This window comes from Amblyomma maculatum, chromosome 2 (genome assembly GCF_055883805.1).
Source record: "Amblyomma maculatum isolate TAMU_Amacu chromosome 2, ASM5588380v1, whole genome shotgun sequence".
Classification (NCBI taxonomy): Eukaryota; Metazoa; Arthropoda; class Arachnida; order Ixodida; family Ixodidae; genus Amblyomma; species Amblyomma maculatum.
The window spans coordinates 51,348,685-51,369,968 of record NC_139345.1 but is presented as its reverse complement, the minus strand read 5'-3'; the positions used below and the strand labels follow the sequence as shown (position 1 = coordinate 51,369,968).

The 21,284-nt window shown below is 45.7% G+C and overlaps 1 protein-coding gene across 2 annotated transcripts in view; it reads right to left on the bottom strand.

The window, feature by feature from the left end:
- Positions 1-21,191, bottom strand: part of LOC146198615 (putative sodium-coupled neutral amino acid transporter 11) — a 60,034-nt gene extending 38,843 nt beyond the window's left edge. For both annotated transcript variants that reach the window (XM_084594123.1, XM_084594124.1), the window contains exons 1-2: positions 21,048-21,191; positions 20,806-20,961 (exon numbers count right to left, since the gene is read on the bottom strand). In XM_084594123.1, coding sequence (XP_084450249.1) covers positions 20,806-20,856 — 51 coding nt within the window. In that variant the 5' untranslated portion in view covers positions 20,857-20,961; positions 21,048-21,191. The remainder of the gene's footprint in view (positions 1-20,805; positions 20,962-21,047) is intronic.
- Between the last annotated feature and the right edge of the window lie 93 nt (positions 21,192-21,284).

Genomic DNA, 21,284 nt, shown 5'->3' with positions numbered 1-21,284 from the left:
GGCCCGGCATGGGGGCAACCCCCCCCCCCCCCCCCCCCCCCCACACACACACACGCGCGCGTTTCTTTTTTCCTTTTTTTTTTTTTGCCGTTGGGGCCGAATTAATCATTCCATAAAGTTTCCTGTCACCGATGTCAGCGGGAAAGTAAGGAAGCGAGAGTGGATGGAGGGGGCTAGGGAGGGGGTTAGTGCCTCTTTGTACCCCCTTGTCGAGGCCCATGTGGCCAGGCACAGCTTCTATTAAGGCCACATCAATATATATTTCTGAAGTTCTAAAATCTTGGTGTTTTGTAAGTGATGGAAATTATTTCGGATCTGTCCACTACGGCATGTCTTTCTTTCATATTTGACTCCCACCTTCCTCCCTTTCCCCTCGGCACGGTTGATGTGTCCACCGTGAATTGAGATCGTTACTGCACCCGTCGTTCCTTTCCTCAAAAACTTTTTTCCTGGCATCCTTACAACTCAACAATTTTCTCTTTCTTTTGTGTGTGTGTGTGTGTGCGGGGGGGGGGGGGGGGGGGTTGAGCAGGAATGGAGTGTCGTCATAATTACACCGCTTCCGACCCGCCGCCCAGCATCATCGCTGCGCGAAGGACGATGAGGGCGGACAAAATGAGATCAAAAGAATCCTTACACATGACGCGCCCGCATTCAGACCAGCACCACAGCAAATTACGCCGTTCTGCACGCGCGCACGACTTGAGCCTGCGATCGACATCTGCAGTGTACGGGAGCGGCAAGCCCGAGTGCTGCTCACACTGGAGGAGATCGAAGTACAATTGCCTCAACGGCGCGGTTCTTTTTATCGGCCCGTCAGCAGCGGCGCCGAGAATTCCCGACCGACTGCTGCAGCATAGAAGGGCTCTTCCCTATACTCGTCCCTACTACCCCGACAAACAAGCCTTCCTTTTTTGCCCTCTTGTCGGCACGAAGCCGCCTCTTTTTATCCCCCCCTTTTTTTGCAATTTTTCTTTCGATGCGAGAAAGCTTGATAAACAGGGTCAAGAGTCAAATGGAGCCCCCAAAGAGGCGCCAAGAGGGAGTCAACGAAATAGCCCGAGAAACATGAGTTTTGCTTTTTTTTTTTTTTATTTCCTATCCACGCTTCTTTTTGGTCTCTTCTCCTCACTGTCTCTTGTTCCCTTTCAAATAAGGCCTCAAAGGATGGGTGCAGATCGGGGCTGTTTATCGTGTTATCTCGCACATATCTGCCCGGCTTTCTGTCGCCGCATATGTTACTGGGTAGGGGTTGACAGAAATAAGCATAAATGCACTGCAGACATAAATATAGCGCGAATTTCACGACTGCTGGAAGCAATACGCATTTTTCTGCGCTGTTGACTATTTTTTTCCCCCGCGCTGTGGATGTCACACGTGGTACGTTCAAGGATGTAGAAAAAAAGTGTACGCGTTGCCGGAATTGTGCCGAAGCGGTAACGCGAAGCGAGAAGGTGGTGCATTTAAATCAGACTAAGCTAGCAGCCAGCTCCAGTCGCACGCAATTTTATATGAACGCATATATTGCTGATGCCAATTAATTTTCTGTGCACTTTGGTGCTACAACAATGAAGACGGAAAAGGCAGAAAATTGGCATCAGCAACGGACCCGCAGCTTTCTACGAGAATAGTGTGTCATAGAGCACCATCTCCTGATCTGACGTTGGTCAAGAATGTTAAAAATTGCGAGTGTCAAAATACGCACGGAGCATTGGGCAATGACCACTATATGCTCCATATCTGCTTGGACCACAACAAGCGTCGCAAACAAAGGGGGCGTGACAGACTCGCGGACTGTTCGCTTTTTCGAGAGCGCTGGGATCCACGACTCGCGTATAGAAGATATGATAAATGGGCTGGTTCACTGCTAGCCGCTATGGACAGCGTTACGAGAACGCTGCGGACCTCAGAAAACCACCCACTGCGCCTATGAGAGGTGAAAGAGCGTTACTAGCAGACGGAACCGCTGAAATCGCAAGACGATAGAGGGTTTACAAAAGTAATTCTGGCAACCATGAGCGGCACGCTGATCCGGCGCTGGCAGCCATATTTTGTTCGCTCCATCCGTTCGCTTTGGTTCGCTTCGTGTCCGTCCGTCAGCGCCCGCCGTTCTGTCTGCGCTTTTCATGTTGTAACCTAGTGTGCTGTGCTTGCACCTCTCTTCTGTTCCTGGCGGTGTCTGTTAGCGCGAAGCCAAGAAGCGCATTTTGACAGCCGAGGCGTAGCGGTTACAAACTGCTCTACGAGTCGTGCATGGGCCCCTCGTAGATCCGCACAGCGCCATCCGTATCCGGGTACAGTATCTAGAGTTTTGTAATGTGCATTATTTTTTGTCTGTGTGCCTTTCTATTTGCTTTTACGACTATGAGAGACGATCGCGAGTTTGCTTGGTTTGCGCATCACCGTCGCTCATCCCACTGCTACCAGTGGGATACTTGTTGGTGAAATGAGCGAGGATGCAATTTGTTTTGAGATGAAAGGATCGTGCGCAATTTGACTTAAGTCGGAATGGCGCTTAGCACTTTCCTGCCTATGCCGTCGACGCAGTTATTGGCACGGGTCTCGGAAATAATCGGGGGCTGCGTAAAAAAAAAAAAGAAAACGAGTCATGGTAATTTCTGCTTCCAGTGAGTGAAGATTGGTTGGTGTGCAATAGGCGATGATGAGATAACAAAATATTTGTAATTAATTGACCAATCGATGAAATAAAGCAACAAAAAAAGAAAAAAATTTGAAATTGAGAGTTTAAAGGTGACAAAATGCTCAGAAGGAAAAACCAGTACTTAGTGATGCTAATGAAGAAAATTTAGAATGTGTAATTGATTAATTGAAAGTGTTCAAAGGTGTCAAATTGCTCAGAATGGAAAGGTGATTGTTGCTGACCCTGAGTATTGGTGTATAAAAATATAAAACATTAAATAAAATAAAGAAACAAATAATCGAAATATGAAATAAATAAAAGCTAAAAATTCAAAAAGGGAAGAAAGAAAACGTGTGTGTGTGAGAGAGAGAGACGCTATCGCGTCATACCCTTAACGGTGGAGCTTGAGTGTCCCCCTAATGTTTTATAACAGTATTATATAATATAAATCTGACTTTATGAACACAGCCAGTTGCACCAACCACTGATACTTCGCAGTAATGTGATTTGACTTTTCAAATTTCTTTTCGTTTCAGCCGAGTTCCTCCTCCTCCGAGTTCCTCGAAGCTTCCCATGACAGCACTTTCACATGAGGTTAAGGCTTCAAATGTCTGCTATCTGACAGAGGGAATAAACAAGAAATCGGCATATTTACAAAATCAACTGAATTTCAGGTGACTGTCAATTAGCGAACCATCGGGTGATTCGATAAAACGCACAAAAGTGAAAAACAAACTTCGTTATTTTATCGGCCGCACTAGCAGGTATGAAGGCACAGAATGCAAACCTGAACTGCGCGCTCAGGACGCGGACCGGACTTCGCATGCATTATCACGTGATACCATCTTTCGAAACGGGCTGGACGTGAGTATATTACAACACACTAGTGGGATGTCATCTTCTCCTGCTTTACTAGACGCCGCGGGTTTGGCAGCCGCTTTTGCAGCGTGAAACACGCACCTCGGGCACACTAGACAGCCATATTGCTCTCTGCACCAAGCAATAAAATTTCGTACAACTGTGAAAAGTAGTTTCGGTGATCATTCCCTTGTCTTAAATCAAATACACAATGGTAAATGCAACCTACGTACAAAAGGTTTCAAAGAATGTATTTGAACTATAGCGTTCGGTATACATGTATTGCTCCTTCTCCCGTGTCCTCCATCGAAGCATAAGCTTATCCTTCAAGTTAACAAGGCTCCATAGCATGCAAAACAACCTTGCTATTTTAGGTGATAGCACGTTCTGTGAGCTAGCTCCCAGTCAGAGGGACGTGCAGTAATGCTTTACATGATGCAAGTGACACTTGTAAAGCCGATTAGGATTCCAAACGAGCGGTCGCATACACGCGTATACCTTATTTCCGTGCGCATCTACGACGGTGAGCTTGCTGCAGAAGGGTACGCAGCAACATGCTGGCATCATTCCGAATAGAGCTTGGTGCTAGCAGCGACTGTTAAAAAATGAAGCAATCGCTTGTGATCATTCCAATGCACCTTGCGGTGCAAGCACGGGTTCCACGAAGGCGCACGTTGACAGCGTACTCGATGGGAGGCGCGGGCGGACTGAACAAAACATGGCCGCCGCGCACAGTTTCTCTCTCTTTCAATAAATGGCGCTAACTTTTGTAAAGCCTCTATTGCAGAGGAATACGCGTGGAACTTGGCTAAGAACAATTGGCTAATCAGGTGCGACTCATTGAGAGGCAGGCTTGGCGTCAAGTCTACATGGAGCCTCCTGCAGTGATGCCTGATCGAGCCCCAACAAGATGCAGGATAGCAGCAGCGGAACCTCAAGAGAGCACTCCAAGTGTTTATGCTGGTACCGACGAGCAACTGATCGCAGTGATACGAGAAAATACCTGTGTACGACCAAACACGACCCGTCTGCCCGATATCGCTCATTTCGTATGCCTGCAAGCTGATGGAGAATGGAGTGCATGGAAGGCGGCGTACTTGGAGGAAAACGATTGTATGCCCCACACCATATTCGGCTAGCACCTATCCATGCAACACGTGCTGCTGCAATTCAAGATGGATGTTACTGACCCATGAATTTAACGTCCCAAAGCAACTCAGGCTATGAGAGACGCCGTAGTGGAGGACTCCGGAAATTTCGACCACCTGGGGCTCTTTAACGTGCACTGACAACATCGCACAGCACACGGGCGCCTTGCTTTTCGCCTCCATCGAAAAGCTACCGCCGTGGCCGGGATTCGATCCCGCGTCCTTGGGAACAGTACTCGAGCGCCGTAACCACTGCGCCACCCCGGCGGGTGCAACAGTGTAATCTTAGCCTTGTATCTCAAGGGAGATTTTGATGATGTGAAACACTACAAAATCCTGGATAACCTGCGGAAGATGCAGTGTGAGAAAATGACGAATATATCAGACTTTCTACAAGAGAGACAAGGACTGGTGATGTACGATCCCATCTAATCTCTATATTTACTATAAGGTACGCTGAAAAGAGCAGACCTCTCTCCTCTGTTCTTCAACATTGCCCTTACGCGTGTGCCTGAACAACTTGATAGCATGGAGTGGGCGGAATTCAGCACGGCAGACATCACTAAATGAGCTACGTGGGGCAGTATGGGGCAGATGGAAGTGATTCAAGAGGCTGCTTCGACTGTCCAGAAATATGTGGAAACGTGCGGGCTGCGCTGCTGTCCAGAAAAGTCAGAGCTTCTCGTCACGGACAGGAGAGGAGATGGCCCCTGAACACATTACGGTGCACGATGCTGCGATTCCTGAGGTAAATACAGTGCGTATCCTGGGTCTACTGATTAATAACAAGGGTGACAACGAACTAATGGTTACTACGCTTCGTATATATAGTATGCGAGCAGGTAATGCACATGATTACCTGTATTACCATTTTAAAAAGAAATGGAAGGATGAAGAAAGACTTTGGTTGGTTCAAGCCTTTATAACCAGCCGAATCGTATATGTGGCCCAGTGTATGCGGGCGAAAGAAGTGTGCTAGCCGCTTCCTTGAAGCGTTTGGACAAGAGGTCTTTGTCGGAGGAACTGCTGCTGGGCGCTTGGCAGGACAAGGGGAAGGGTGTCCTGGCAGTGCGTGCTCTTTGCCGTTTTTTGTGCTCCAGCGGGCTTGATTCGCGCTTGTGAGGCAAGCTACTGTGTCTGTATATAGGTATATTTCATATGCCTTCTCCCACATCGTCACCCATCATGATTTTCTTCTCCCCTTCCCCTTCCCCAGTGCAGAGTAGCAGGCCAGATTTGAATTATTCCAGCCAACTTCTCTGCTTTTCCTTTCAATAAATCCATCTATATCTGTGGCCCCGTATACCTTCGGATGAGGAACTGCAACCTAAATTATTTGGATGTCATAATTAGAACAGCATACAAGAAGGCGTTCGGATTGCCGCTTAAAACATCTACAGAGCGTCTGCTACAGTTGGGGGTGCACAATACAACGGATGATATGACTGAGGCCCTCCTCTCAAGTCAGTATGCCAGATTGTCGCGAACAAAAGTTGAGCACGAGGTGCCGGAAGACTTGAAAATCACCTGCCCTTGCCACGCAGAAGCGAGACAAGACATCTCGAAGGAGTAGAGGGGGAAAGTTTGGGACACTGCCACTCCCTAAGAACATGCGCCCGGAACATCAAGCAAGGAAGAGTGCGAGGGCAAAGATAAGGAAAAGGATCTGCTCTAGATTAGAGGGGGCTTCCTTCGTGCATGCTGCGGGTCCTGTAGGACTACGGGGAATCTCGACAATAATGGTGGTGCATCAGGGGCATATTGTCAATGGACTTTCTGTTCGTCACGGAAAAATTGCATGGTTGGATGAGGTGGCGATCGCCATGCCAGTTTCGCATCCTAATTCCGAATAGGATACAATTACAGATTTGCTGACTGTGTGCAGAAATTATATGCGGATCAGAATTGCGCCGCAAGTCTGCACGACCTTGGAAAAAATCTGGGGTATGCGCTTCGCTCAAAGATTGAAATGCCCGTGCACACGCCGCCGCCCGAGATTTTCTCGCCTAGTGTCCCTCCTCCTCTCTCCTTGTCTCAGACTGTCCACAGCCATAATTAACTTAAGCAGACGTACTACAGCACTTGCGCTTATCAAGACAAAAGTTGCCGGGTCAAGCAAAGGAATTAGATAAAGCAATATAGTGTAATTATAGCGCCGATTACAAACTATAAACAATCCAGTAAACCGTAAAGGTAAAGGTGGCGTCGGCGTTTCGTCAAGAAATCCACGTCACCCCTGGGTATATGGCCGATATGCTTTACAAGACAGGAAAAAAAAGTGAACGTTATAAATTCGGAGGACACTTAAGCTCCGCTGTGAGGGTGTGACGCTGTAGTGTTAAAGGGTATTTTCTGCCGCCTGGTGATTTGGCGGCAGAAAACATTGGCGCACTCAAGCCATTCATTATTTTGCAATTAACTAATTAGTAATTAAGATAATTTTTATAATGTGCTAAGTATTGCCTTTAGATAATAAATATGATTTGCAAAGTTGGAGAGCATCTTCTGAAACCCCATTTCATTTATTTCCGATAAAGAAAGCCTCACTTGTATCGTTTTTCCAAGCTCTAAAGAAAGCCCGCGAACTACAATATATATATATATATATATATATATATATATATATATATATATATATATATATATATATATATATATATATCACGTGCCTAACGCATTCGTGCGCCACGATTGTGGTGCTCTCTATCGTGCTCTGAGTGAACCAAATTAGCTGCGGCCGTGACTCGACAGCCCAGTCCCAAGCGGTAGGCTGATATGTTGGCGATGGTTGCAGCCAGACCGCTGAGCTCGCTGCGACTTGCACCGTCACGAGCGCTGACTGCCTGAAGAGGACAAAGAAACCACCGCAGACATATCGGCATGCCGCTGTAACGGGGTCGTGGCCGCAGCTGATTTCGTTCACTGAAACCTAGGTTGAGAGCAGCACAGTCGCGGCGCACAAATGCGCCAGTCACGTGATATTTTTGTATTTCGCGGGCTTTCTTTAGAGCTTGGAAAAACAATACATGTGAGGCTTTCTTTACAGGAAATAAATGGAATGGGGGTTTTGGAAGGTGCTCTCTAACTCTGCAAATCCATTTATTGTCTAAAGATAATAGTTAGTAAATTAGAAAATTTCTTGATTACTAAATAGATAATTGCAAAAAACAAACATGGCAGTGGCTTAGCTCAGCTATGACAGGTTATACGTAGCGAGAGGTAAGTATTTTTCCCTGGCTGAGCTTGTTGTGGTCATGTATGTTTAACAATGAGCGACAGACACATCTTTTATTCATTTTGCTTGACAGAGACGAAGACTGCCCGATGATCTGTGAAGTAGCATGCAGCGGTCTCAATTTTTTCTATGCAGTATTTCGATTTGGCAGAGCCTCCAAACGCAAAGTCTCATACATTGGGTTACTCATCGGTGTCAAGTCCATTTGGTGCCACAGTCTCTCGCACACACTACGCATGTGTCCAAACGGACTGTTCATAAAGTCTGCTTCAGATGTCTGGGTAGGAGATGCACTTCCGGAAACTCGAATGGAGTGATCAGTCACACGACGTGCCTTCAGATCCTCTTCTGTTGGTTCCTGTTGACTGAACTCTTCCACAGGCCCCATCCCGGCGGCAATGCCCCGTTTAAGCTCGGCTGTCTGGCATCACAGTTTGGCAAGCCGTTCCTCCATGCAGTCTCTCTCTCTCTCTCTCTCTCTCTCTCTCTCTCTCTCTCTCTCTCTCTCTCTCTCTCTCTCTCTCTCCATGCGTTCCTCTCTCTGTTCTTCTCTCTCGAGACTGCTCTCTTCGCCTTCTTAAATTCTTTCTTTGCTACTGCTATGCGCCGTTTTCTATGCACTGCCGGTGGCTGGGTTTCGATGGAGGCGAAAGGGAGAGACGCCCGTGTGCTTTGCGATGTGAGCGCACGTTAAAGATCCCCAGGTGGTTTAAATTACTCCGAAGTCCTCCACTACGGCTCCTCTTTTCACTCTCTCTCCAACCTTCCTCTCTTCCATTACAGCACGGTTCAAGTGTCGACAGAGCAATCGTCCGCTTGAAATGGCCCCCTCATCTCCGGCGACTATACTCCACATCGAAAAAGAGAACCTTGGGCGCGCTACACGAGCGCTTCTACCGCGTGGCACCGACCTCCCTGGCGGTGTTGTGCGCTGGGAGGAGGTCTTGCTTTAAAGGTTGCGCCTTCGTGTCGCCCTCACTCCTACGGTAACCTGGTTGTGGCCGGCACAATACCACGCCACATTCGACAACACCTGCCTCTTTTGTCCAGCTCATCTGTCTCCGAGGCAGACATCAAACATCTTCTCTGGACGTGCCCCTCTCTACATGCTGTCCGGCAGAAATATCTGCTCCGATGCGGGCTTCCCCCAGGTCACCGTGCCCCAGGTCGACCGCCGGATGTGGATGCCTGGATACTAGGTCCGCATTATACAGGCCATTACTAGATTTTGTTAAAGAATCAGGTCTGTAACTCTATTTGTGAGCAAACATTACGCTGTAAGGCACGCTATCGCAAAAAAAAGGGTGACAGACACTGCGCCTGTCCTTTCCTGTGAATCAGATAATAATAATAATAATAATAATAATAATAATAATAATAATAATAATAATAATAATAATAATAATAATAATAATAATAATAATAATAATAATAATAATAATAATAATAATAATAATAATAATAATAAGCTACGGGAATCGTAGCTTGGAGGAAACACGGCTAGCCGTTTTTAGAACAGTCTACAGCTTTTTATTGACAATTTCTCCCTGAAACCAATAAAACGTTGGGAAAATTTTTCTTATTTCTATTTCGCGGGCTTTCTTTGAAGTCTCTGAAGCATAGAAACAGATACGTAAATAGATAGATTAATAATAATAATAATAATAATAATTATTATTATTATTATTAATCTATCTATTTACGTATCTGTTTCTATGCTTCAGAGACTTCAAAGAAAGCCCGCGAAATAGAAATAAGAAAAATTTTCCCAACGTTTTATTGGTTTCAGGGAGAAATTGTCAATTATTATTATTAATCTATCTATTTACGTATCTGTTTCTATGCTTCAGAGACTTCAAAGAAAGCCCGCGAAATAGAAATAAGAAAAATTTTCCCAACGTTTTATTGGTTTCAGGGAGAAATTGTCAATAAAAAGCTGTAGACTGTTCTAAAAACGGCTAGCCGTGTTTCCTCCAAGCTACGATTCCCGTAGCTTTATTTATAGGTCTTCGAAGACAGACCGCGAAATACAAAAACAACCACGTGACAGGACAGCAATTTCAGCGCTCCCAGGCGACCGATAAAGTAACGAAGTCCTCTTTCCTCTGTATTGCTGCCCCGAACGGGTTTGGCGTTTTGCGCTGGTGAAGAAGGTATATGCGCCAGCAGCTGTCGCAAGTAAGGTGAAAAAACGAGCGAGTGGAAGAACATGATGACAGAATTTTTCTTCGCGATGAAAATGTCCTTCCACCAATATTTACTGAAAACAGTTCCATTTTTTTTTTTTTCTTCGAGCTTTCCATCTTCACTCGACGCGTCGGTGTGCCGATTGTGACACACTACCAGAGCCCCCTTTCGCGAAAAGCAGCGCCCGCTTTCTTCCTGTGGAGCGTAGAACGCACCTTATTTTTCAAAACCTGGGTTACATTTAGCATTTCAATTAGTATTCCCCTGTCTTGCGATGGCCGCGGCAATTGCACCGGTATTGCAATGCCGTAGACGCTATCTTATAGCCAAAATTTCAATTAAAAAAATTACAGCCGATTCGCATAGTTAACCAAATGCGAAATATGGGATGCGCTGACACTGCTTACAGCGCCCTCACACAAACGGCAGCGCATTTTACTGGAAATAAACGGAAATAAGCACAATGATTTCATCCATCCGTGGAATTCACTACCATATGAGAGATGTGAGGAGAATGCAGGACATGGGCAAAGTAGATGCTCTACAGTTTCGGCATCATCATATCTAGAGCAGTGAAAGAATGTCCCCGGGGCGAAGAAATGCAAAACGAAGAGCAAGGAAGTGCGCTTGAAGGCGAGCGCCCGAAGGTGAGCACAAGTTGCTTCACGATGAGGCGAGCGGCGTGGAGAGAAGGTCTAGGGAGCACTGCGCTTAGACATCAATCTCTGCCCACGAAGGCTGAGGGGCGACTGACGCTATGGGAGGCCGAAGTTGAGGGCGCGCGAGTGACACGCGGCAGCTCAGTCGGGAGCGCGTAAAATACTGCCCGATGACGGCCGCAGCATTCCCAACTGTGATAACACTGATTTGACAGCAGCTGTGCGGCCGTTCTGCCTCGCCACTGGCCACCTGATGCGCGCTCTGCCATCTCTACCGCGCTTGTCGCTGAGCGCGCTGTCCTGTTGGAAGAAGAAAAGCTCGTGCTATGGTGTTCTGTGCACTAAACCCATATGCAGGTTGTACTAGTATCATCTACAAACAATATGGTGTGCCCGTAATCATTCTATGATTATATCTACTTCTCAATCTTACACTTACTCTCAATCTACTTCTTACTTACATCTACCTGCTGGGGACCTACCCAACTACGGCATCCGCGAGACAGTGCTACGTAAGGAAAGTAGGCCTGCGGTGGGACCTTGAATGTGACTAACGCAAGTGGACACTAGAAAATCAGTTTATCGGGAACTTCTGCGAATATTTAAGAGGGATACCAGTTTATACTCCTTTTTCTATCTTTCTACGACTTTCCGCTCCCTTTTTCACTATGCCTGATGGCAATTATGTCCCGAAGAAAAAAATATCAGCGCCACTACACGACTCAGAAGCGGATCCCCTGGGTTCCGCAGTTTTGACAAAGACTGTATGTTATATATGAAGCTGCTGAACTTTGGTCAGCCTTGACAGACGCCGGACGGCTTGTGGGTAGTTGTAGACAAAACGCAGTTCGCCTTGCTTGCCTTGCGTCACTCTTTCCCAGCGAGCGCGCGATTGTGCAACAAGATGCCAGTGCTGCCCGATCGCGTCGAAGTATATTTTGCGACGCCGGCTAGCGACAGTGTTCATACTCCATCCCACAACAAGTTGGCTGCGGGCCGGAAGGACGAATCCCAAACATTCGTGTTTGGCTGACAAGCGCGTGGGAACATAAAGCACGTGGCGTATCCTCGACGGCTCGGGCTCGCATCTTCAGTTACACGTGCAGTCAACAGGTTCTGTGGCATCGATCGTTGTTCACGCTCTTTCTAGAGCTACGCAGCAAGCGCGTCACATTGTCTTCCGTTATGCGCTTCGCGATTGTTACTGGAGCTGTCATTTCGTCGCATACATTGCGCGACTAGATTTGACAAAAAAAAAAAAAAAAAAAAAAAGCAGTAAGAGAACTTGCCAACAAGGATGCTTCCTCGTGATTTGCGTACGATGCCACGCGTATCCAGCCGTACGGAATTCGTCCTCTTATTTACTCTACGGCAACAGCTCGTAGGGGTCAGGCTAAGGTTAGGAAAGGATTGCTGGCAGGTTCATATTTCTGAAACCTCTTTCATCGAGCGAAATCAGCGTCGTTTCTCACCCCACTCTCACTCGCCAGTGACTCGCACCAGCCCCGATTGTCATCAACCGCTGATTGCGATAGCGTAATGAACACAATCACGAAAGCACCTCGCCACAACAGTTTATTTGCCTTTTAATCATTGGCAGTGACGTGTCTTTGCACGGCGTACACAGACGCTGACCTGCGAGCAGATCGATGACGAAAAAAAAAAAAGATTACGGGGAATGCTTAGAACTTTCTAAGAATGTGAAGGCGAAAGCCTAGTTGCAAGTCTCGTTTATTTTATTCACATCGTATGGCATCTAACTGTCCTGGTACAGACACTTCAATCACCACAGCATATTTATATATATAATCTATCTATATTCCACAGACACTTCCCGACGGGGGTTAATTACGACGAGCGGCATAGCCTCTTCCGTGCGTGGCGTATTTTCTCGGGCCTTTCCCGCCTGCGACTAGGGCGATTCTTAACGACGTAGAATGAACCTTTGAGCCCACGCGGCTACGTACACAAGGCGGCTGAGCGCGCTGCGAACGTTCGCCGTTTCCAAGACGTTGTACGGGCGCCGCCGTTGACTGACTGAAAAACTGACTGCGAGGGAGGGGGAATGTGTGGCTCGACTCCAGCGGCTGCCTCTGGGCCTCTCACCCCTCAATAGTTGCTACTGCGTTTGGGTTACCAGGTGGATTGTTTAGGCGGGTCTACACCATGTGAGGCAGGCCTCGCTGCCTTCTACCCGTACAGTTTGCATTTCGGGTCGCAGGACCGCAGCCGCAGCCCATGGAGTGTCGAACAAAGCTTAAAAAGCATAGCGCAGGAACAAACGACGGGGACGACGACGACGAGACATGACAAGCGCTCGTCCCCGTCTTTTGTTCCTGCGCTATGCTTTTTGAGTTACGATGTCTAACCAACGCGCTCATTCCTATTCACTTCGAAGTAAGCGTCGGCCGTCAAGCTTCTTGCAGAGAGGTCTGCGCACAGAAGGTTACTTCCAGAGTGAAATGCCTGTCGTTGGCCTATAGACTCCTCGATTTTTTTTTTTTTTAACGAAATAACCCTGTCATCCTTCCTGGCGGTGTTGCATTATTGAGGTTGAAATGTTGATTTCCTGGAACGCCATTATGATAATTAAGGTGGTGGAGGCTACATGATACATCTTAAGACAAAAGAAAATGCACAGCACGCTGACGACTATAGATGGCCTGCCACGTGGTTGAGCACGCCTATTGGCCCAACTGCGTCGAACCTGCTCCAACCGGTTCAAAGACAAAAGTGCACGCCGGCGGTCAGCAAAGGGTGTTTATAGCAGGGTGGGAGCACGGATGTCGCAGCGATAACGGCCGCCTAATTCCTTCCTCCTGCCGAGCAGCCGACCAAAGCATCGACGAAATTGCAGCAACCGCAGATAAAAATTTATGACCAGGGATTTGGAGATTCTACCTCCTCGTGATCCATGCATGCATGTGCACAAGAGCCACGAAACACATAACGTCTAATAAACTTCTTTAATCAGCTCTGGAAGGCTACAAACATCTTGTTCTAGAACAAAACGTCTGTCGTCGACGGAAAGAAGTTTCTTGGAAAACTTCTTTAGCACGTCTATACTAAGACGCCTTTTTAAAGACGTCTTAGATATGTTTTTTTTTTGGAGACGTCAATTAGATATTTTTCCAAAGACCTCTCAGCTATGTTTCTTCAGAAATGTTTCACAAATATCTAATTCTATCTAATATCTATCTCCTCTCATGTGCGAGCCCCGAATGTTGTCCAATTCCCGTCTACTGCTGTAATGCCCGACATAGAGCTTAGTCGTGAGGGGATATTTTCACTCTTGCTAAATTTGAAAGTAAAGTCGTCACACGGCACCGACGGCATACCTAACGCATTTCTTAAAAGATATTCTGAAATAATGTCTCATTATCTTTTTGTTATATTTAGTGCATCTCTTCAGCAACGTTCTTTACCAACCGACTGGCTAACAGCTAGAGTAATTCCGGTATTCAAATCGGGCAATAAATTTAATGCTGCTAATTATAGACCAATCTCTTTACTATGTTCTTGCTGTAAGATACTAGAACACGTAATAGCCCATCACATATCTTACCACCTCGAATCTAAAAGCTTTTTCGTCGCCTATCAACATGGCTTTCGAAAAAGGGTGTCAACCGTCACGCAACTTTTATCGGTCATTCATGACTTTGCTTCGGCCGTTGACGGTGGCAAGCAGGTTGATGCCATATTTCTTGACCTATCAAAGGCTTTCGACCGCGTGTTGCACCCTTTGCTTATTGATAGAGCGAAACAAGCAGGGGTTCCAGACAATTTGACTAGATGGTTGCAGGCATATTTAAGCAATAGGACCCAATTTGTGGAATGTTCAGGATATAGATCTGCTTATACTGATGTATTGACCGGAGTGCCTCAGGGATCTGTGCTAGGTCCTTTGTTATTTTTAATTTATATCAATAGCATTGCCGAAAACGTCGATGAAAGTGTAAGAGTGAAATTGTTTGCCGACGATTGTGTCTTGTACAGTGTCATAGATAGTGCTTCACAACAAACTGTGTTGAATGAAAGCCTTTGTAAACTTGCGGACTGGTGTGAGGAGAGCGGTATGAAGATTAATTTTGCAAAAACTGTATCTATGTCAATAACAAGAAAGAAGAAGCCCCTTGGTTACAACTATCACATACAGGATCAGTTTCTTAATTCTGTTTCAGCTGTTAAATATCTAGGGTTAACGATTACAGACAGCCTCAAATGGGACACCCACATTGACAATATTACCACGAAGGCATTCAATAAGCTTTGTTTTCTTCGCCGAAAATTAAAAGGCGCTACTCGTGGCGTCAAACTTGAAGCATACCGCTCTCTAGTCAGACCAGTTCTCGAGTATGCGTCGGTAGTTTGGGACCCGTGCTATAATAAAGACATTATCAAACTAGAGCGCATCCAGCGTCTTTCAGCCAGATTTATTTTTTCTGATTACCGTTCAACATCTTCGGTCTCTAACATGCTGAGTCAGCTTAAGCTTGAACCCCTTAAAGTACGCCGTCAGGTTTCTAGGCTGAAATTCTTTCACATGCTGTATAACAACAAGTCTGGTTTGTCACGTGATGTCTATATTTTTGCTGCACCCCAGAGATCTAGTAGACTGAACCACTCCAAAGTAGTAAGCCCATATTTCGCCAGGACCAAACTTTACCAGAATTCATACTTTCCCCTCACAACACATCAGTGGAACTGTTTGCCTCAATTTATTGTTGAATGCACCAATGAAAATATGTTTGCTGAACTGTTATTGCAGAACATGTAACCCCTCTCCTGCTTGGGCAGCGCTGCTGTCTGCAGTATTTGGAAATAAATAAATAAATAAATAAATAAATAAATAAATAAATAAATAAATAAATAAATAAATACTATTGTAGAAAGGGTTTACTAACTTCTAAAAGTCCACAAAAAAATACTCCATGTTTCACCTGTTCAGAATGTTGAATTCAAAGAATGTTCACGAATCACAGCGAACATTTTCTACGCATGGTTTATTGCCGCCACGGAATTAATAACTACGGCACATAAATTGTTAGACAGCTTTGCATTACTCCAAGTGCGTGGATGTAGTCGATCCCACTCGCGCGGCCGCTGCCAAGAGACTGACGCGCAAACATTTCCGAGCATGTGCCGGAGAAACCCTTTAACGGCAGCGTAGTTTTTCGTTGTCTCTTGGGGTGCGCCCCGTGCACGGTGACAATTACTGGGCGCGAACCTTACAAAGAAAAGAAGGGACGGGGAACGTTCCGTTCTCGCAACTGGTTTGTGAAAAAGAAAACGGGCGCCTAAACACAAGAGACAGTAGAGACAACGAGAAAACTATCAGTTACAAAATAGGCTCAAAAATAAAAAAATACAATTATACTTTCCGAAGATAGTCTTATATTTCTTTCGTAGACATTGAGAGCGAACGAAGGCTTACTGACTCAATCTCCACACGAGGCCATACTTCCATCACCTCTCTGATGTGTCATTACCGACGACTAAACAAGATCAGTGCTTTTATTTCTCCAGTCAAGGCCGGACGTGTTCCGCCGAACCAGATACATTGGTAGCTTAAAAGCTGTCTAAGCCGAATATTCAAACACTTCTCACTTTGGCTATATGTATGCAGTCCACACAAGAAGGGCATCTTTTATACGAAACCAGTTTCACACTGCGCAAACTTTTCGGCGTTAACCTTGTAGAAGGGGGAAAAAGCCATCAAAAATAATTGTCTGCCTTTCTTTGTGCCAATATTCTTTGCGCGGCAGCTACTGCACGTGGTGCAGGAAAGATTGAGGGCATTTCTAGCACCATGTAGGCGAGCGTACCGTCGACGCGCGCAGTAGTATAATACCCGTTTCTTGGTTTATTCTACACACATTCAATCGCTGAAGCATTTCGGAGGGGAGCGGATACATAACGACGTACGACGTCAGATCGCATTGAAGAACCACAGTACCGCAGCACTATAGGCGTCCCATATAGCCTCGATCAGGCGCTCTGGGAATTCAGAGCCAGTAAAAAACAAAGCCAAACCAAATGCTGATGAGGATAAACATTACGAAACAGCTTTCATCGAAGTCATAAACAGCGCAGCGGCATGCTTGCCTTCACGCCAAGTGCGGCTATAGTTTGTAAAATAAATAAAATGAGCGGCGTTATTCTCAAGCTCTAAATTTTCAATTAAATCATGATTTAGGTGAATGAGCTTAAACCACCTGAGGTTTATTTTGAAATGAAAGAAAAGGGGCAGCTCAAAAATAAATGAATAACCTTGCATAGCAATAATGCGACGCAAAAGCCGCGTGTATTGTACTTCCTTTCTCTTTCTCTCTCTCTCTAGAAACAATTTCGCTGTACCGCTGTTCAGTGTATGCATGGGTGCCTGCGGCTCTTCAAGCTGTCTTTCATGACAGTTCTTCCTGCAGGCCTTCAGCGTCGCGTGTCCTTAATGTGACACAAAGGCATTATTATATATTATTATCATTGTCAACTGGTGGAATACGTAAATATTTACAAATATCTGGATGTGATCTTTGACGGACGTCTATCATGGCATGAACAATTTGCTTACGCATCTGCGAGGCTTCGAAAGGTTTCATGACTACTTTTTTTTTTTTAAATCGATATTTATTGCCTCAGGGTATCAGTAGGGTATGAGATGAAGGATGAATAAATAATTAAATGAATGGAAAAATGTTGGCTGATTTTATGAAGTACAGGAGTTTTAGTGTGAAATCTTTCGCGCCACTGTCAGTGAAGAAAATTATTATGCGTGCGCTTGTATGTAGTGCAAGTCCTTGGGCACGACATTATGACATCACTGTGTATGCTTCATGTCCTTCACGTTGGCACGACCGCGGAATACTATCTTGAAAATTATGTTAAACTACATTGCACTGCATCTGCCCCCGGCGGTAACACAGTTTTGCAACGTTTTGTACTTTATTTACAATCCAAAAATGGCGGCGAACGACTATTTGATCAAACTTTTTAGTGCTAAATGCTCGGAGTAGAAAACTGCGCAAATCCGCGCCGCGGAGTTCAGCGCGCTATGGAAGAGCAAGACGATACGCTTATATGCCTGAAATATTTAATGGATTGCCGGACGAGTTTTTTCTCGAGACCTCTTTGCGGAACCTGAAGATGCACTTGAAAGCTCTGTGTTGACCGCGGTTTATTTCCTTTTTTTTTTTTTTTTTTTTTAATCATGATCGAGGTGCATGCACAAGATTCAGTTTTGAGATATGTTTTCATTTAGTTTATACTCTAGCCTGGTACTCTATTTGTGAATTCAGCTAAACTTGGGCTTCGTTTGTACTTGGTAGCGAATAGTGCTTTCAGTTGATTTCCTGTCATTTTGTCCCGTTGCTTTGACTTCATGCCGGGCCCATTCAGTCAAGCCTCTTGTTGGCTTTGACGGGCCTGGACCTCTTTTATACTGTATGCAAAATGGCAATTGCTATTATTATTATTATTATTATTATTATTATTATTATTATTATTATTATTATTATTATTATTATTATTATTATTATTATTATTATTAGACCCAACGGGAACAGCTGTCAGTAGCAGCATTAAGTATTAGTATTAGTATTAGTAGTAGTAGTAGTAGTAGTAGTAGTAGTAGTAGTAGTAGTAGTAGTAGTAGTAGTAGTAATAACAGCAGCAGCATGTATGGTTTCACGTTCTGAAGAGATTCATACCGGACGCCGTATAAGGCTCCGGACTAGTTTTGACTATATGACACCTTTGCGTTTCGCCACTCCGGCAGTGGTTACGGCGCTCGACTACTGTTCCTTGCGGGATCGAATCCCGGCCTCGGCGGCCGCTTTTAGATAGAGGTGAAAAGCAAGTCGCCCGTGTGCTGTGCGATGTCAGTGCACGTTAAAGAACCCCAAGTGGTCAAAATTTCCGGAGTCCTCTACTGCGGTGTCTCTCACAGCCTGAGCCGCTTTGGGACGTTAAACCCCACAAACCACAACCACCATTTAAACGCGTCTGAAAAAAAAAAAAAAAAATGCTAGTAGGGGATGATAATTTTCTTGCTGGGCATGCTATCGACATCACATTAATGATATACATGAAATATTGCGGCGTCTTGGAGTCGGCATGGCTGCTCTTGGTGGGTATTGCTAAGTCGGAGCCCTCCACTATCAGCCTCGATTCTTCACTATCTCCAATCCTGTGCGAGTTGCTGTTACTGATCCTTCGCTTTCCTGAATACCTCCCCCCCATTTTTTTTTTTCGAGTCCTTTACGGAAACCGTTTATTCGAACTGCTACTTCGCTGCAGCAAACGTGCTATGCGAGGCCGCCACACACACAAAACCACATCAAGAACCGCTTTGTTGAAACCGCCGATACATAAAACGGCGCACACAAGTGGCACAACGCATTACGCTTCGCCCAATTTTTCACTCTTTTGTCGGAGGTTTGCTACTTGTTAACTGAAGCTCCAATTTAACTAAAGTGCGCTAGTATACGTCCCACGATAGCCATCTGTTCTCACTTTTTTTTTTCCCCGGCTCACCATGTACATCCAGATCTGCGCGGACGCAATAGCGAAAAGACAAATATACGCGTGAGGGGCCCCATATAAAGGCCGCTATAAATTGCTTTCGTCGAGCTAGCTTTCATATTTTATAATTCCTTTGCGGATACAAAAGTAACGCGTTGCAAAATCTCAATACAAAGTTCTATATATATATGGAGGAAAGAATCCAACAGTCGGCGAGGCCAATGAAAGCATTGGGGATTATGTTTTTTTGTCTTTTTTTTTATTTAATTTTTACTTGGATAATCACAGAAATGAGTAATGTAATCTGCGTTCGTATACAGACAACATTAATACCCGAGAAAGTAGCAGGGGGGACAGCGGTCGATGTAGCTCAGTTGAAAGAGCACCGGACGCGATATTCGGAGGTCGTGGGTTCGGTCCCCACCATCGGCACGTTGTTTTTTCTTCTACTTTGTGTTTAATTATCTTTCCCCTAAGCAGATTACATTACTCATTTCTGTGATTATCCAAGTAAAAATTAAAAAAAAAAAAGAAAAAAAAACATAATCCCCAATGCTTTCCTTGGCCTCGCCGACTGTTGGATTCTTTCCTCCATGTATTATAACGAGCACCCTCATTTTTTCCCTTTATATACATATATAACATGTTTCCGGACAGTTTATACGGATCTATGCACATATATGGCGCGCGTGCACCTACGCCATATATGCAGGCACCGAGAGAATTTTTTTTTTTCTTGCACCGGGCAAGCTCGAACTCAATCACATGAGATCAACAACGACGGGTTTGCGATCCGGTTGCCGTTAGATAAAAAGCTTAAGACGGCGTGGGTTGGCACGGGTCTAAAGTGCACGCGGCATAGTCAGCATAGTCACGCATCAACCGACCGCGGCGGCTGAGCGCGCGCTGCTCAATCGCCTGTCTTATCGACGATCTATGCAGCGCTGCAATTATGGCCTTCTCGGCTCGAGTCGCGCAGTGACTTTGAAATACCAGAATCGAGATAAGAAAACGCCCGGAAACGAACCAGATGTATGGTTTATGACACTTCGTATCCTCTAGCCGATTCGAACAGGACGGAGCGCTACTTTGCCACGAATCACGCACGCTCGGAGGAGAAACAAACAATAAAAGAAACCCGCGACACGTTACAGTGACATTTAATTTCTACGCAGACACGTTCCCACTGGGAGAGTTGAAATTACCGCCTGCAATGCGCTACTACGGCCTTTCGCAGCGCGTACGCGGCATCAAAATGTCGAAGGTCGTCCACCAGTTTGGCCATGCGCGCGACGCGCGGCGATCAATAGATCTGTGACAAAACGACAGCGTCGCATGCGCAAAATTGTACGCGGTTACGCGAGGATTGCTTTCGGTTTTTCGGCAGAATTTTGAGTGCCCTTTCTCACGACGATGCCAGAGTGGTCAGGAAAAGGCGCATGGTTCACTTGTTGCAGTGCAGCTGTCTGGGTGCGCGCCGTCACAGCTGACCGCAATTTCTGCGACCTGCCACGAACTGCAGTGACCCATTTTGCAATTAATTTTTGTTTTACTCACCTTAACCGATTCTCGTCTGTCGAGAATGTAGGTGCTTTCTGAGCTTGCCATGTTTCTTGAATGCGCTGCTACGATGACCGACTCGACGATGCAGTGGATGAATCCTTTATGCCGCCAGACTTGCTGCAGCGCGATCCATATGCGGCGCTCGTCGTACTGCAAACACAGCGCCCGGAGCCGTTAGGAGCGAAGAGCGCTACACTACTCAATTTTAAACAGATATACGCAGAATATCGACTCACCCACTTTGTCGCGTAGCTTGGAGTTCAGAGGTGCGGGCAAGGCATCTCGTACTTGCCGGTTTAATCGCTCGCCGAGATATCCTGTCGGCTGCTAGAGCAACAGATGGTGGGTATATAAGTTTCTCAGCATCCCGCGCAGAGGCGCTGGCGCTTAAGGATACCTAGATATGACAATAGCATGGCTCTACATTTTTGAATTATATCTGTTGCATTACGCGTAGCACTTTTGTTCCAAAA